The 16,160-nt window shown below is 28.9% G+C and overlaps 1 protein-coding gene across 1 annotated transcript; it reads left to right on the top strand.

Annotated features, from left to right (window-relative positions):
* LOC109363280 lies at nucleotides 435–2,688 on the top strand. The gene is made up of 5 exons (XM_019609493.1): nucleotides 435–496; nucleotides 779–958; nucleotides 1,082–1,156; nucleotides 1,811–1,951; nucleotides 2,365–2,688. The coding sequence occupies exons 1-5, from the start codon at nucleotides 476–478 to the stop codon at nucleotides 2,686–2,688; spliced, it is 741 nt and encodes a 246-aa protein (XP_019465038.1). The 5' UTR covers nucleotides 435–475.

The following is a 16,160-nucleotide window of genomic DNA, read 5'->3' as shown; positions in this document are numbered from 1 at the left end:
ATAAGGATAGCGAGTGTAACATATATAACTGAGGTGGTTTATGTAAGTTTAAAAATGATGAATGATTTATATAATTTCACTAAAATTCATAGAATGTCAATGTAATTTAATCTAAAAAAAACTAATGTATATACATTTTTTGTCCATAAATATGATGTAAAAAAATTAGAAAGATAATGCTTAAACATTAAAGACTACTAAAAATGTGAGTATTTATATTGCATTAAAAAGTCAATATGTTAGTCGTTGCTATCCTCTTCACATTCCCTCTTTCGTGCTTGTTCTTTCATTGGTTTCATTGCCAAGCGCCGTTTCCTTTTACTCTCTCACATTTTTCAAAATCCACTTTTCACTTACTCAGATTATGGTTCCACTTCCCCATTGTTCTACTCCATAGCACAAATTAACACTGCCCATTATTCTCTCTTCTCCCTCAACACAAAGAAACTTACATAATAACACATCAACAATTCAAATGACACAAGAAAAAATCATGGTATATACAAATATATTGTTATTCCTTAGCTTTTATATCTTCCTAGTCATTTCTTTCTGTCTTGTATTTTCATTTTTATGAATGTGTATGACTTAATTCAATTCATTCTCCTTATACATAATTGTATCAAAAATTCAATACCAAAAAAAGTTTATGATGATGGGTATCATTTATAATTAAGGTCTAAGGTTGCGACTTTGTTATTCTTTTTTGTATTATATTATCTTGATTTTGTGTAAGATATAATTCAATTGTTTAACTTCTTGTAATTTGTGTCCATAGTTGAATTCTTCTTCACATGTTCCACGTTGGCTTAAAGTGTTACTCAAAGATAAGTTCTATAACACTTGCATAATTCATGAAGAAGAAAAGAAGAATGAAAAGAAGGTGTTTTGTTTGGATTGTTGCATCAGTCTTTGTCTTCATTGTTTGTCACCTCATCGCTCTCACAGACTCTTGCAGGTTCTGATTTTTGTCTTCTTCGTGTTTTTTGGGTTTTTTGGGTACTGATAAGAAATAAGTTACTTCACTTTTCTCAATTATTATTGGTCTTAATTAAATTGGTATTTCATGATGTTTATTCAGATTAGAAGATATGTCTACAATGATGTTATAAGATTGGATGATGCTGCGAAGTTAATTGACTGCACTTCTGTTCAAGTAAGAGAATTATTTTTGCTTAATTAGACTATAAATAAGGTGACTAAGAAATATGCAGGCAAAATAATTAAAAAGGATATAAAATTAGAGAAAAAATGTATTAACAGTGTAGGAGGTTTTGATACGTTATCGCTGTGTCATTTAATTATCATTGATTTTTCATAAAAAAGTAATATAAATTAATAGTAAATAATGTATTAGTTATCCATAAAATTTTTATATAGATATTACATTCATAAAATTATTAAATCATTTAATTTATGTATAAGATTTCAAATAGTAAGATCAAGGTGGTTTGATTGTTATAACTAGAATATAAATGTTGGACCATAATTGTATAAGATGTGAAGTGATTATTATATGGAGAGAATAAGTGACATAGTTTATAAAAATTAAAATTGTAGAGAAAAAATGTATGTACTAATTGTCTATATTTAATTATAATTGTTTTATCTGCAATGATTCATATTTAGATTTTATAATTAACTATTCAAAAGAAGAAATCTAAATAAATGATTAATAATGTAATGACTATGTATAAATATATTAACAATATATAAATATTACATTTTGAAATAGATATAAGTTACTTAATAGTGACAAGAACTCATTTATTTTATTACTCACCTTATCTTCTTCTTGCTTGCTTGATAGTCCTACTATACCAACAGTGCAAAAGTGGTGTTTTTAAAGCAAAGGCCTCAAACAAGAAACTTGAGAGGTTCCAGCAGTTCCTGCAGCACATGTTACAGAAGTTTGCAACACCCCTTCCATTTCTGCTCTCTCTTTTGCAAGGTCTTTCTTTTTCAAATACATCTGGGTTTTTCTAATTCATGGTTTTCTCTTCAAATTTCTAATCTTTTTCATACCCAAATGCAAAAAAGATTTCCCTTTTATTATGGCATAAACATCATCTTTAATTATCTTACCCAGTGTTTCAAATCATGGACCACATAATATCGAACTGTGGTATGATATTGAATCATAATGACGTGATTACAACAAACTGCAATGTAACCACATTTGGGTTACAAAGTGCCTCAACGCAACTGCATGGGGCGCACCAGACCTCATCAATATAAAAAAAATTTAATCAAAAATCATTTGCATGAATGGCCATAATTCAGATTGCAACATCAATAGCGATGAGAATCACAATAAAAAACACTCTTACTTTTCTGATTTTTGTGATGTATATATTTTCACAGGTCAACCACCTTATCAGAACAACAGGTTCTCTCTCAGGATACCTATTCGAGTGCAACTACATGCCCTTGTTTGATTCTGGGTTCGACGATGGTCTCATGACACTTGACTCGGTTCTTGAACCGTCCGGTTCGGCTCGTACCTCGTCCCGTTCGAGTGGATATGGTGGAGTTGATTGTAGGACCACACTGGCTTGCACTGCAACCACTGAGATAGTGAGGAGAAAGAGGACAAATTCCCGGCCACCGTGCTCACCGGTGACGGAAATTTCGGTGGGGCTGATCAACCGGAGAAAAGGGGTTCCCCAGAGGGCTCCACTATATTGAATTTATGTACTGTCATGGAAGAGAGAATGGTAGATAAAAAGATTGAGGATGTTATGTGTATTTTGTTTCTTCATTTCTAACTTTGATTATCAAGTTTAAATTTTGGGTATTACCTCAATGTTAAGGGTGTATGATTTGTGGGTGATAAGTGTATGCAATATAGAACCTTTTTAGAAGGCAATATAAATAAGATCATATGCCTTATTATTGTATTATTTTATCTAATTAAAAAATGTCATTTAATTAAATAGAAAAATTTTAATTATAAAAATTAATATTTTTATATTTATTATTGGTTAGAGAAAAAAAATATGATTATGATGAAAACAATAAAATTTTAAGGTCATAAGAAGAGAAAAGAAAAGAATATATATTTTCTTATTTCTAATTAATGCTAGAATGTGTAAGTATTGTTGTCACATGTCTATTCCTCTTGCTTTAGATAGTTAATATAGTGTAATATAATAATATAAAGATTTATATATAATCAATGTATTATCTATCTTTCAATTGATATACTTTTTTGAAGAGTCAATAATGATTAAAAATGAGTGGCTGATAATACACTAACATATATAAAATTTATATACTATCAATGTAAATATATTTCTGTAATTAATATGATATTAATATTTAGATAATTTATGTATTGTTAACACATATGAGGGTGATTAAGACATAACTCTACCCCAATCAAGTTTGACATGATTATAATTAGACATGGATATAGTTAGAATTCATCGAGTTTAGGACTAAGTTTAGGTTCAAAAGTTAAACACAATTAATATTTAAGAGAAGATAATTGATAAATATAATATAACTCGACTCATCTTATCTTATGATCACTCATTACACATGTTTATTAAATTGTGTACACATCAATAACATTTCTTTTGCCCAAAATATATAGTATTTTTAATACAATTTCATATTTTTAATCATATCTTTTTAATTGTTTCTACTAGTTATTTAGGATACTCTTGTAGGATCAGATAAGTAACAAAGTTTACCCGACTCAACTTGGGTCATACTTACCCCAAGTAAGGATGGTGTCTCTGAGTTTTTCTATTCATTAATATTTTGATCCATTCTAGCCTTAAACTTTTGTGGATACTGGTTGTATTTACTACTTGTGCGTCTTTGCCTCTTTGGGCACTCAATCGATTTGATTATCAACAACTTATACAACTGTGCATCTTGTCAATATAATCATATATATTATTTAAGACAACCAAGTAGAAAAATAAAAATTACAAAACTTAGTTCAAATGAAAGTATATAACTTTAAATTGTCAATTAAACAAATCTTATTATTATCAAACAAACATAATAACATTTACTATTTCAATATTATATATTTAGCTAACTTTTTAATCAATGTAACATAAAATTATAATTATAGATTAATAATAGTATTGTATTAGAGTGTAGTATTTATATACTATTAACATAAAAATTTATATACAAACATTATATCATTTATCATTCATTTGAATTATTTGTTTTAAAAAGTTAATAATAATTAAATATAAACAATGAATAATACAATAAAAATGTATAAAATTCATACAATATAATTGCATACATTTTTTGGTTCACATTTATTTTATATATATATATGTGTGTGTGGGAATTTAGAATTGAAGACTTACACCTCCTTACCTTATCTAGACTGTTTCGAGAGAGAAAATTAAAATATTAGGCTTCAATTACTTATTTGTTAGATTAATAAGATGTTGGTTTAGTGATGTAAAACCATGTTAGATTTTTAGGAAGATTAAAAACTCATAAATTTAATTTATGGGAGCAACACTTATTTAAATAGACATTTATATACCAAAAATAAATTAATTCTTGATCAAAAGGTAAGGGAATACATTTGCTATTACCAAACAAAATTACTTGTTTGTTCAAAAGCACATACCCGACATAATGTGGTTATTACCGGCAGGTACATATACCCATTTTCATATTCCTAATTGTTAGATGTTGCGTTCATGTTTGTTCTTTCTGCTACTTATTTTGTCTTCTCTATCTCCTCTTTCTCTGTTTTTCTCTAGTAACCTTGTCCATTAGTGCATAGTGACAAACTTAAAAAAACAAAGTACTTTTTAATTTTGGGTAAAAGACATGGCCTTTAATATATTATAAGTGTACCTATCCTAGCGTTTGAGGGGTCCTCTTGGAAGCTTGTAACTTCTTTAGTCAACCCCATACACTTATATCATGTTTCACCCATATAAAAAAAGAGAGTAAATTATGATGATATTTATTGAGTTTTATTGAAATTATATATATACATATTTATTTTTTAAACCTATAAAAATTATCTCTAATTATATATACATTACAATAACTACCCATGTAAGATATATAAGTGTAATTTCTTAAACAAAATGATGACAAGTGTAATCAAATAAAAAAAAAATATGGTATTTTAGTGCATCAAAATCTAAAAAGTATAAAAGTCAATGTTTATTCATTATTTTTGATTCGTTACAAACTGCATTAATAATTTCAAAGAAGTATTTAAAGCACTCATATACTATATTGTGACTAGTATTGGTATTTAGGGTCACTCAACTTGTCCTGCTCGTGCCCATGCAATGTCAGCCTAAATTAGAGCGGACATGTGCATACCCTTTTTTAAATTGGGGATGAAATATCATGCTCTGCCCATCCTAAACATGGGCAGAGCGGGCTTGGTGTCCACCCTAAATAAAACTAAAAGAAATATATAAATATACAAATGTGTATACACTTCATACAAAATAAATAGTATATAATTTGTATAAAAATATATAAATGTATTTATTATAATAAACTGAACAGCACATACAAAATACAAATGCATATATGTAATACATAATTTGCATGAAAAATAAAAAAGAATAGTACATATGTGTATAAATATAATATACAAAATATAAATGCATATACATAATTAAAAAAATGATATTATTTTGTTACATTTGATATACAAGTTCATATATAACAAATAGAACACATTTTCTTACATTTGACAAAATACATATACATTTGTATATTTGATATTCAACGCTTTATCTAATAATGTATGTGGGCCACCTGTTTTCCCGTTTGAAATGTTTGTGGGCAAATATGGCATGTTGAACGAATATTTTAGAACGGATGATCACATTTATCATGTTTTGTTCTCCGATAAGTGCAGGCGGGCAAACAAATATCATGGGCTTTGTCCAAATTGTCAATGGTAATTATAAATTGTAATTAACCAAAATAATAAATAAACATTTACTTTTATACAATTTGGACTTATCTTTATAATAGACTATATTTTGTTTAACTTAATTACATTGTTACAACTTTTGTTTAAGGAATTACATTTATCTCTCCTTTGGAATGGTTAGTGTAATGTATTATAAAATTATGGATGATCTATATAGCTTTAAAAAGGCAGAAAATTCATGTAATTTCAGGATTTATATGATCCAAATATAATTCACTCTAAACAATAATAGTAAAATGGAAGAATAAGATAAGACTATTGTAGTAACAAAAAAGTGACAACTCTTATAAAATATTAATTTATATTGTTGACATATTGGCGTGCCCCGATTTTCGGCTGCACGACTTTATTATAATCGCCACTATATTTTGTGGTAAAAAATTTTAGAAATATTTTTAGCCAAATACCATTGGACTTTGGATTTTTGATATCCAAGTTCGGGTCGGTTACAGAATAGGGAATGTATTAAACATTATTTGTCCGCCTTAAGTGGTACACCTCACTAAATTATATGGTTTATTTTATACTTTAAAATTATTTGGTCATTTAATTGATTATTTAAAAGGATAATTCTTATTTAATACTATTATTATTGTGCCTCACAAAGTGACATTGCTCCCACGTATCATGATTTTAGATAGAGAATCAATGCTACGTAGATCTTTGTTAAAAATATTTGTTGGTTGAGTATTTTAATTAAGGAAAAAAGCGGCATAGCACGACCGTCCGAAAGATGAGTTGAGAAGAAAGAAACTCCAGGAGGCGACCTTCCCACCATCATTTATGTGATTGAGAAGTTTTATTTTTTTTTGTGAAAATATTGATTTTGTATCTATGAAAATGGTTGTCAATTATTAATTTAATTAAAAAATATTTTTATTGATTTTAAAAATTAATAGAGTGAAAAGAAGTGGTGTAGCGCGACTGTTCAAAGACGAATTGAGAACGTGAAATGTTTCCATGACTCTCCTTCATATTTGATTAATCCCTAAAATTTATATCACAAGCATTTATAATTAATATTCTTAAGTATAAGTATTTGCACAAAAATAATTTTTTTATAAATGATAATTTTAATTATAAAAGAAAGTTATTGTTATTTTTTAGTTGCCAAAAATTTCTATTTAAATTTAACAAAAAACATTTGTTGATGGTTAACTATAGTAAAGGAATTTTTTATCCTTTTATGTTATTATTATTTATCCTTAAAAAATTATTAATATTTATTTCTTATTTTTTGTGGTTGGAATCATGTTTGATAAAAAAGATTACATTTTTATTTGCTAAATGTTGTTCATTTTATCTATATCTATACTATTAATAAAGCCGAAACAAGTAATAACTACCATGCATGATATAATTTTTAAATTCCATTTTTATCCTTTTTAACCGTTCTCCTTAATAAATGAAAATTTACATATTTTGCTTACATTTTTTCATTAATACATTATTACTCATCTACACATTCTTTTTTATTTTCTCTCTTTCTCAACTAAAAAAATAAAACAATAGCACATGAAAAAAAAATATTCAACAACTCAATAATGATTATTAGATGTTAGAGAAATTTATAAAAATTTTCTGTATATCATATCAATTATTACATCTTATATTCTTAAATTTACATTTTCTATTGAATTTACATATTTCACTTTTTATACTTAAATTATAAATTTGTATTAAAAAATAAGAATGTGGGTCGACCGGCACGGAGTGGCAGTCGACACGCTAGTAGTGTATAAATATAAACAACAACACAAATATATAAATAATAAAGAGATCTGGTGGGTGGCAGAATTCAATGGACACAAATATAAAACAGGGAGCCACGTGTCGCGCTCTGATTCACTATGCAAGAGGATGTCCACGTGGGTGCTGGTTGTTGGCTGGTAGATAGGGACCATGAAACTAGCTGTGTACTTGTCCACATCGATCCTACGCCTAGAGACAGGTCTGGATCCTGCGGATGTTTGCATCTAAAAGGTGCCACGTGTCGCGACCTGGTGTGCACATTGACTTTTCCTCTTTCTCTACTTTTTGCCTTTTTCATCTATGTTTTTTTTGTTATTTTTGAAATGCCAAATATGAAACCTAATATCCTATTTGTAGAATAAATCTCTTAACCTAATTCTTAAATTTAATTTAGTTGAAAAATCTTCTCTAGATAAAACTAATCACATTTTATAAGGAATTTCACTCTACTAAAACTGCTTTGACTTGTTAAATTTTTTATTTATTTTTTTCTGAAAAATTAGAAGCTTCCTAAGAATATTCTAAGGATCTTTTTATTATTTATAAATTCGAAATTAATTATAAAAATCCACCAGAAATAGTTGTCACTATCCTTTATTTAAAAAAAATATAATTTCAATAATAAGAAATATAATAAATAGAAAATCAACTTATTAATTATTATTTTTGTTTTTTATGAGAAAATGGTGTAGGTTTCTATAAATCTATTTATTTATTTTATTTTGTATTTCAAAAATTCATTTGTTTATTAATTATTTTGAAAAATGTTTTCGGCTTTTTCTAGGCTGAACAAAAATGATTGTTCATACGCATCAATTACTTCTAGTTATTATTTAAGAGTGTAATATATTTGCAATATAAAGATTGGTACTCAATGAGAATATCATCAATCATTTATTTATATTAATTTTATTTAAGAGTTAATGATAATTAAAAATGAATAGTATTTGATACATTGACAATGTAAAAAGTTCTTACGTGATATTTTTCACGACGGATGTAAAAGTAGATGATGAGCCTACATGATTAAAAAAACATTTAGATTAACCTATGTCCTTCGAGTATAATATCTATACATTGTAAGTATAAAAATTTATATATAATTAGAATATCATTCACTATTCAATTGTGTTACTTTTTTGAAAAATTAATGAGAATTAAACATGAATGAATTGAATATGATATAACAATAGTATATAAAACTCATGTGAAAATAATAATAAAAATATTTAAATGATAACTCCCGTAAAGTCAATAATTCCAATAAGTTGTTTGCCATAAATCCAATCATAATCAAAAGATTTTATGCATATTAATAATAAGCAAATTAATGAGAAGATGATTGATCGGCAAGACAACCACATAAGCAATCAACTTTGGCTTTAATGCGAATTTCCTTATCCTTCCACTCCAAAGGAGCTATGTAAGTTAATAGAAGAGAAAAACTTGCATATAGAAATATACAACATATCATATTTAAAGACAAGTGTATTTATGCTTTTTGGTGTTATCATTATGACTAAATTTTAATTGGAGTTCACTACGCCAGAATTGACATTTAACCACGCTCATTCAACAACACTTGTGTATTAAACATTGTTAAATGTAAGGCGGAAGGGAATCAACATCGTTCGGCGAAGAAGTAAGCGCTGTTAAATATGATAGGTGAATACATATTCAACAATATTTGTTTCAATGGGCGCAGTTAAACGCCATACATTCATATATTCAACGATGTTTGCTTCAGTGAGCGCTGTTTCAAGTCATACATTCACACATTTAACAACGCTTGCTTCAATAGGCATTGTTAAAAATCATATATTTAACAACACTTGATTTAGTGAACACTTTTAAAAGTCATACATTCAACAACGGTTGCTTGTGACTGCTATTAAAGGTCTTACAATCATACATTTAAAAACACTTGCTTTAGTGAGCACCGTTAAAAGTTTTATATTTAACTTCAGTGAGCACTGTTAAAGATCATACATTCAAACAATGTTTGTTTTAGTGAACGTGAATCTTTGCAGAATTAAAAACAAAACTTTACACACAATAATATACATATCCTTCAGTTTTTTATTTTTCTTATTCTTCTTCTACTCCTTGGGTTAACTTTTTTTCACTTTTGTTTTCACTTTCTCTCTTCAAGCATGTTATCAGTTTTTGGTTTATCTCTTCAAACATAAGGTAAATCATTGTCTTATTTTACTTCCTTTATTTCTCTTTGATTCACTCTTGTTGCTTGGATTTATATCTATGTTAAATGCTTATTTTATAATATAGTAATCTGTCAAGTTTGAATCTAGCTGGAGACCTTGGTGATTTACCAAATTTGCAATCTTTGTATGTGTTCCTTGTATTTGCTTATTATTTTTTCATCCTTATTTTCTGTGTAAATTTTGATTTGATTATTATATTGAATCTGAACTATTATAATGACAAGAAATCTTTTTATTTCTTCAGTTAAGAGAGACAAGAATTCATGGATTATTCACCTACATCTCACCACATTTGTCCTTTTCATTAGTGCATATAATCTTATTGGTTAATAGATTTGAACTAAGGGAGATAATTCATGTAAGGTTTATGAATTGAATTTTTAGAATCATGTTTCTATTGTAAATGTGATGGAGTTGGACATGCTTATCATGTGCTTCATAGAATGTCTAACAGAGATGTTGTTGTATTTAAAAAAGTAGTCATTTAACAGTGATTACTGAAGTGAGCGCTATTAAATGTCTATTTTTTACATCGCTTCAAAAGCGCTGTTGAATCTAACCTTATATTCTACTACGCTCACATAGACAGCTCCCAAAAATGTTGTTGAATGACAATTTTTTAAACGTTGTTGTGTTGCTATTCTAGCATAGTAATTAAATTTTTAATATATCGATAATGTTTTATTGGTTGTCTTCACATACATACATCTCAACGCGAGTTTTTCTGTTAATAGAACATATCACGAAATAAGAGAAAATAATTATTGGTTGGCAAATGGATCCATTTGATCAATAGATGGTTGTCCTTGTCAATTTCAAGGTAAAAGGGTGACCCTTCATGTTTCATATCCATTTAATATCCTATACATATATAGGACTAAAACCACAAGAGGACAAGAGGATCTTCATGTTTCATATACATTTAATATATATAGGACTAGAATCACAAGAGGACATTACATCTTAAAAAAATTATATGATGAGATCACTAAAATCTATTGTGATAGAGAAAATTTGTAGATATAAATACCTTTAGTATCCGATAGAATCCGAAGGTATATGTTAAAGTTTATACTCACGTTCTCGACAACTGTCACTAAAACCTATAGTCATAGTGAAAATTCGTAGGTATAACGACTTAAATATGACGAACAAAAACGTCTGTAGGTAAATTTCTTGTAGTGTGGGAGAATGAGAGAACCAGAAGGTGGCTCGATACATCAGTGACTTAAAGGGTTCTTTGCAGGAGAAGATGGGCTTACAGGCTGTACAGACCATGACTCGGGCTTCTAGTCTAGCTTTGAAGGCTGAATTGATGGAGAAATCCCCTCGAAATTTCTCATCTTTTAGAAGGTATACTCTCTAAAATAACTTCAACTCGACATACGATGAGGAGAAGAACATAATAGCAAAGGATCACAACTCTGGAAATAAAGGGACCATCAACTCTAGCAGTACGCACTAGAATAGGCGACCCATCCAGAAAATAGCTAACCCCTGCACGAAACCAACTAGTGATAAGTGTTTTCGTTGCAGTGGGCAATGTCATAGATCCAATGTTTGTCCTTCTATAAGAATTATCGCCATTCTGAATGAGGAAGATGGGGAGGATGAGAAGATCAATGAGTATGGAGAATTTGAGTTTGCTGAAGAGGAGTATAAGGAAAGGGTAAGCTTTGTGCTCCAAAGGATCTTGTTATCATCCAAAGAAGAAGGACAAAAGAAGAACCTGTTTCGAACACACTATTCTATTAAGAACAAGGTGTGTAATTTGATCACGGATAATGGAAGTACTGAGAATCTAGTTTCCCAGAAGCTGGTAGATTACTTAAAGTTGACAACAAAGCCTCATGAGAAACCATACACCTTGGGGTTGGTGAGTACAAGTTCACGAGTTAAAGTTTCGTAGACTTATATGGTGTCTATTTCCATTGGGAAGCGCTATAAAGAGGAAATAATGTGTCATGTTCTGAATATGGATGTATGCCATGTTCTGCTTGGGCAACCATGGCAGTATCATAATAATATCACATACAAGGGAAGAAATAATGTGATAATGTTTACTTGGGGAACACACAAGATTGCTACGGCTCCTATTTTACATTTTGATAAGACCTTTGGCGGGAAGAAGTCGAGTTTCTTGGTGATGTCGCAAAGTGAAAAGAAGCTTGATGAAGATGTTAAAGAAATTTAATGTTTCTACTCAGTTGGGATAAAAGGGGTAATGAGTGTTGTTGAGGAGGAATCAATAATTCGAGAAGAGGTGTTAGAGGTTCTATGGGACTTCAAACAGTTGATTGCATATGATTTACCAAATGATTTGCCTCCTATGCGAGATATTCAACATCATATTGACCTAATTTCGGGTTCTAGTTTTCCTAAGACACTTAGAGTTAGTGCAGTGACTGAGACTATGGTTGGGGAGATTGTAACTATTAAAGAAGTTGTCAAGGCTAAGCTAGAGGCTATTAGGCAGAAGAATAAGGTTGTCGTTGACAAACGCATGAGAGTTGAAGTTTTCAATATGGGAGACGATGTGATGGTGTTTTTATGAAAGCAGAGGTTTCTAGTTGGCACTTACAACAACCTCCAGCCACACAAGTATGGTCCGTTCAAGGTGACTCGAAAGATCAATGACAATGCATATGTGGTAGCTCTCCCAGATTCCATGAATATATCCAATACTTTCAATGTTGCTAACATTCATGAGTATCAAGTAGATCATGTTCTTTATCAAGAAGAGAGCTCAGGGTCAAGTTCTTAAGAGGTGGAGGAGACTAATGTAGGAAGGTTGATTGTGTGTATCGAAGACAAAGTCGCTCGTGGAAAATGAACGACATTTTAATATTTTTTAGCAATTACCTTTTCAGTAGCTTTTCATTATATTTCTAGTATCTTTCTGTTATCCTTTTAGTATTTTTTCATTATCCTTTCTTTACTATTTAAACACATTTGAATTTTTCGCTGGCAAACTTGTGTTTTCGTTCTAGGTTTAACGCTTATCAATCCTTTGTATTTCATACTACATTATAGTCGCATAAATTTATAGTATTATTATAGTGTTGACATTATACATCATTAAAAATATATAATATGGAAATAAATTATACACTCATCTAACAATCAAATGCAAGAATGGTTTATACATCACAAAAATAATAGGATTTTAAGTTGAGAGTAATAAATATAATTTTTTTTTAAATTTTGAAGCTTAAAATTGATAAGAGAATTATTGAAACTTACTTTCACTTTATCAATCATATTTTATATAGTTTTCTAAAAAGTAGCTTTCAAACACTACGAGTTTCTTTTTTAAAAGTTACAAACTCCTTTATATTTTTGTTTACCGAATAATTCTAGAAATTTATTGATCAAGTAAAAAAAAACTACAAACTACCTCAAAAACTACAAATTACCTCAAACTACAAGTTCGTGTTTCCTAACAATGCCTTCATATCACAATTTTTGGTTGTGTGATATAGGGTCCAAAGTGCTTACAACCTAACTATTAATAATGTTAGATTATTCTATTCTAAAAACCAACTTGGGTATTTGAAAGGAATGTCACGGTTGGTGTAATATGTTTTTTGTGCTCTAGATTGAGAAGTGATTGTGATTATTAGTACCGCTTTTATTATCTCTTGATGTAAGAAAACAATTCATAATCAACATTTTTTTTCTTCTATTAATTTTATTCTAATTAATAAAAGTAACTCCTCTAAAATATTTCCAATGAAAAATTAATATCACTAAATACTTTTTTTGTTAAATTAAATTTATAATGGAGGAAATATTATAATTCGTGTTGTCTCCTTCCTTTCTATTCAACTTGAAAAGTTGTTAAATCATTAGTTATGTCTATGTCATCTCCCGAACTGAGGAGAACAATGTGATTCTTTTCTTTCAAGCTCAATTAATTAAAATTAAACAAATCCATCAAATAGTTTTCTATCCAAAATTCTGTAGTGTTGGTTTTTCTATTGCACTTAGGAATACATATGAAGAAGATAAACTCTTGCTAGAAAACAAATAAAAATTTAATTTTTTGTACTTTGTAAATAAATAATTAATTAAAAGAAATAAAAAAAAAATTATTGTATAAATTAGTCTATGTAATCAGGCATGATATCATTTTAATATGAGCAGACAATGTGCTAACATTGTCCCAAATCCATCATCGACTATCGAGCTGAAAACTCTAATCTGATAACCATATTTTTCAAAATTGAGCATAAAGAGGGCTTCCTACAATTTTTTGATAAAACATACTAACAACTTCAAATCATTCAAAGGGTGGGATCATCCAAAATTCCTTTCACCATCTTCCTAAGTCGTAAAACCGATAATACTGGTAAAAGTTGGGTCGTGACACTCACAAACAGAGGAAGAGATGGAGTGTATATCACATGATCCTTATACTAGTATAGTTGACAGTCTTATGTATGATATAGTGTGTACTAGACCTCATTTAGCATATGTCATGAGTATGTTAAGTTGGTATATGCATGACCCTTGGAAGGATTATTGAAGTGCTCTACAATGAGTTTTCCTATATTCCCTAATCGACTTAGCAATTGACAAATACAATGATACAATTATTGACCTTTTAAGCTATATTGATTCAGATTATGATTAATCTTAATAGAAAAAGATATCTTTCTACTTACATATTTAGTCTTTGTAATAATGTTCTGAGTTGGAAATCCACCCATCAATTTATTGTTGCATTGTATATGACTTAAGCAAAATATGTTTCAACAAAATATATGAATATTATTTAAATCCATTGAATACCTCGGACTCATAGAAGAAAGTCAAGCTTAGAACGAATAGATTAGAGTTCTATGATGTTGATTTTAATAAGTTCTACACAATTCATGGTATTTCTAGACACAACCATTTTAGACAAACCTCAATTGAATGGTTTCTCATAACGAATTTATGTAATCCGGATTTTGACTTTGAATCGTCAATCTGATTATGGTACCTTTTCACATAGAGCCAAATAAGTAAACAACTGAGGTATTTGACTACTTTTATTTATTTATTTTGAGATCTATTTAAAAATTCTCAAATGTTTTACTGGCATAAGATTAATTTAGCCTTTTTAATATTGTATTGGGTGTTATTTTAATTATTTGTTTATTTTGGGTATAGTAATTATGAACAGCACACATTGGGTTCCAGACTTGTAGTCCTTCAATTATATACTAGTAGTTAGAAAGAAAACTGTCGTTAATTGTTATTTAATAAAAGCTTAGTTTTATCTTCTTCTTATTAATTGTTACCTTTTCGTGTAATTTATTCTGATTTTCATTATTATCCAAGATATTTATATATACTTTACAATGACTATATTGTAACCATATTATGAGTATAATAACCCTAAAATATTTCTGGTATTAATCATGGATAATAAAACCGTATGGAAATAAAAATGCAGAAAGAAAATTACTATTCGTTGTACACCAGCAGCTTACATTTTCAACAACAACCAAACCCTAGTATCATTAGGTAATTCAATTTTTCGGTTTGAATAACATCATATTAATTATTCTATCATAAACTGTACATTTGTGTACATAAATCCTATCTATAGTACAATAATATTTTGCATATCTTATTTGTATAAAAAAACAAGATCAACCTTTACAAAACCAACCGCGTAGCATTTTCATGAATAACCATATGAATCCTGCATATTCAACTATGCTAATAATTCATTGTCATTTTCTCCATTTCCAACTGTTATATATATATTAAGGTTTGCTTTGTTGCTCCAGTGTAGAATGGCTTACAAGAACTTTATTGTTAGGATCATTGCTAGAAGAAGCAAGTCTACGAATCCCTTCAATTGTAAACAAATTTTGTGCCCTTCGAGTAAGCATGACTCCAAACATAGTCCCTAAAGAAAATATAAAAAATGCCTTCAACATGCTTATACTGCAGCCTCTAATTAATTTCAATCTTTAGAACAAAACTCAATTATAGGGAAACTAGATATAAGAGAGGCCCTTAATATTTAATGGTTAAATTGTACAAGTTATGCATGGCCAATGCTTAAATAGTGGAAGAGGTTCAAAATCTTAAAGTCCTTCTTTTATGCGTGGCCACAAGTAATGTTATGGCCTTGATTTTTTTAAATATGGTGGTGTTTGGCTTAGATGCTTATTATGTGTTCATTTTAATTTTTAAAAACATTCTGATTCGCTCAGGAAAATGAATGATAC

This window comes from Lupinus angustifolius, chromosome LG13 (assembly GCF_001865875.1).
Source record: "Lupinus angustifolius cultivar Tanjil chromosome LG13, LupAngTanjil_v1.0, whole genome shotgun sequence".
Taxonomy (NCBI): Eukaryota; Viridiplantae; Streptophyta; class Magnoliopsida; order Fabales; family Fabaceae; genus Lupinus; species Lupinus angustifolius.
The sequence above is the reverse complement of the archived record's forward strand: the minus strand, read 5'-3'. Positions and strand labels throughout refer to the sequence as shown.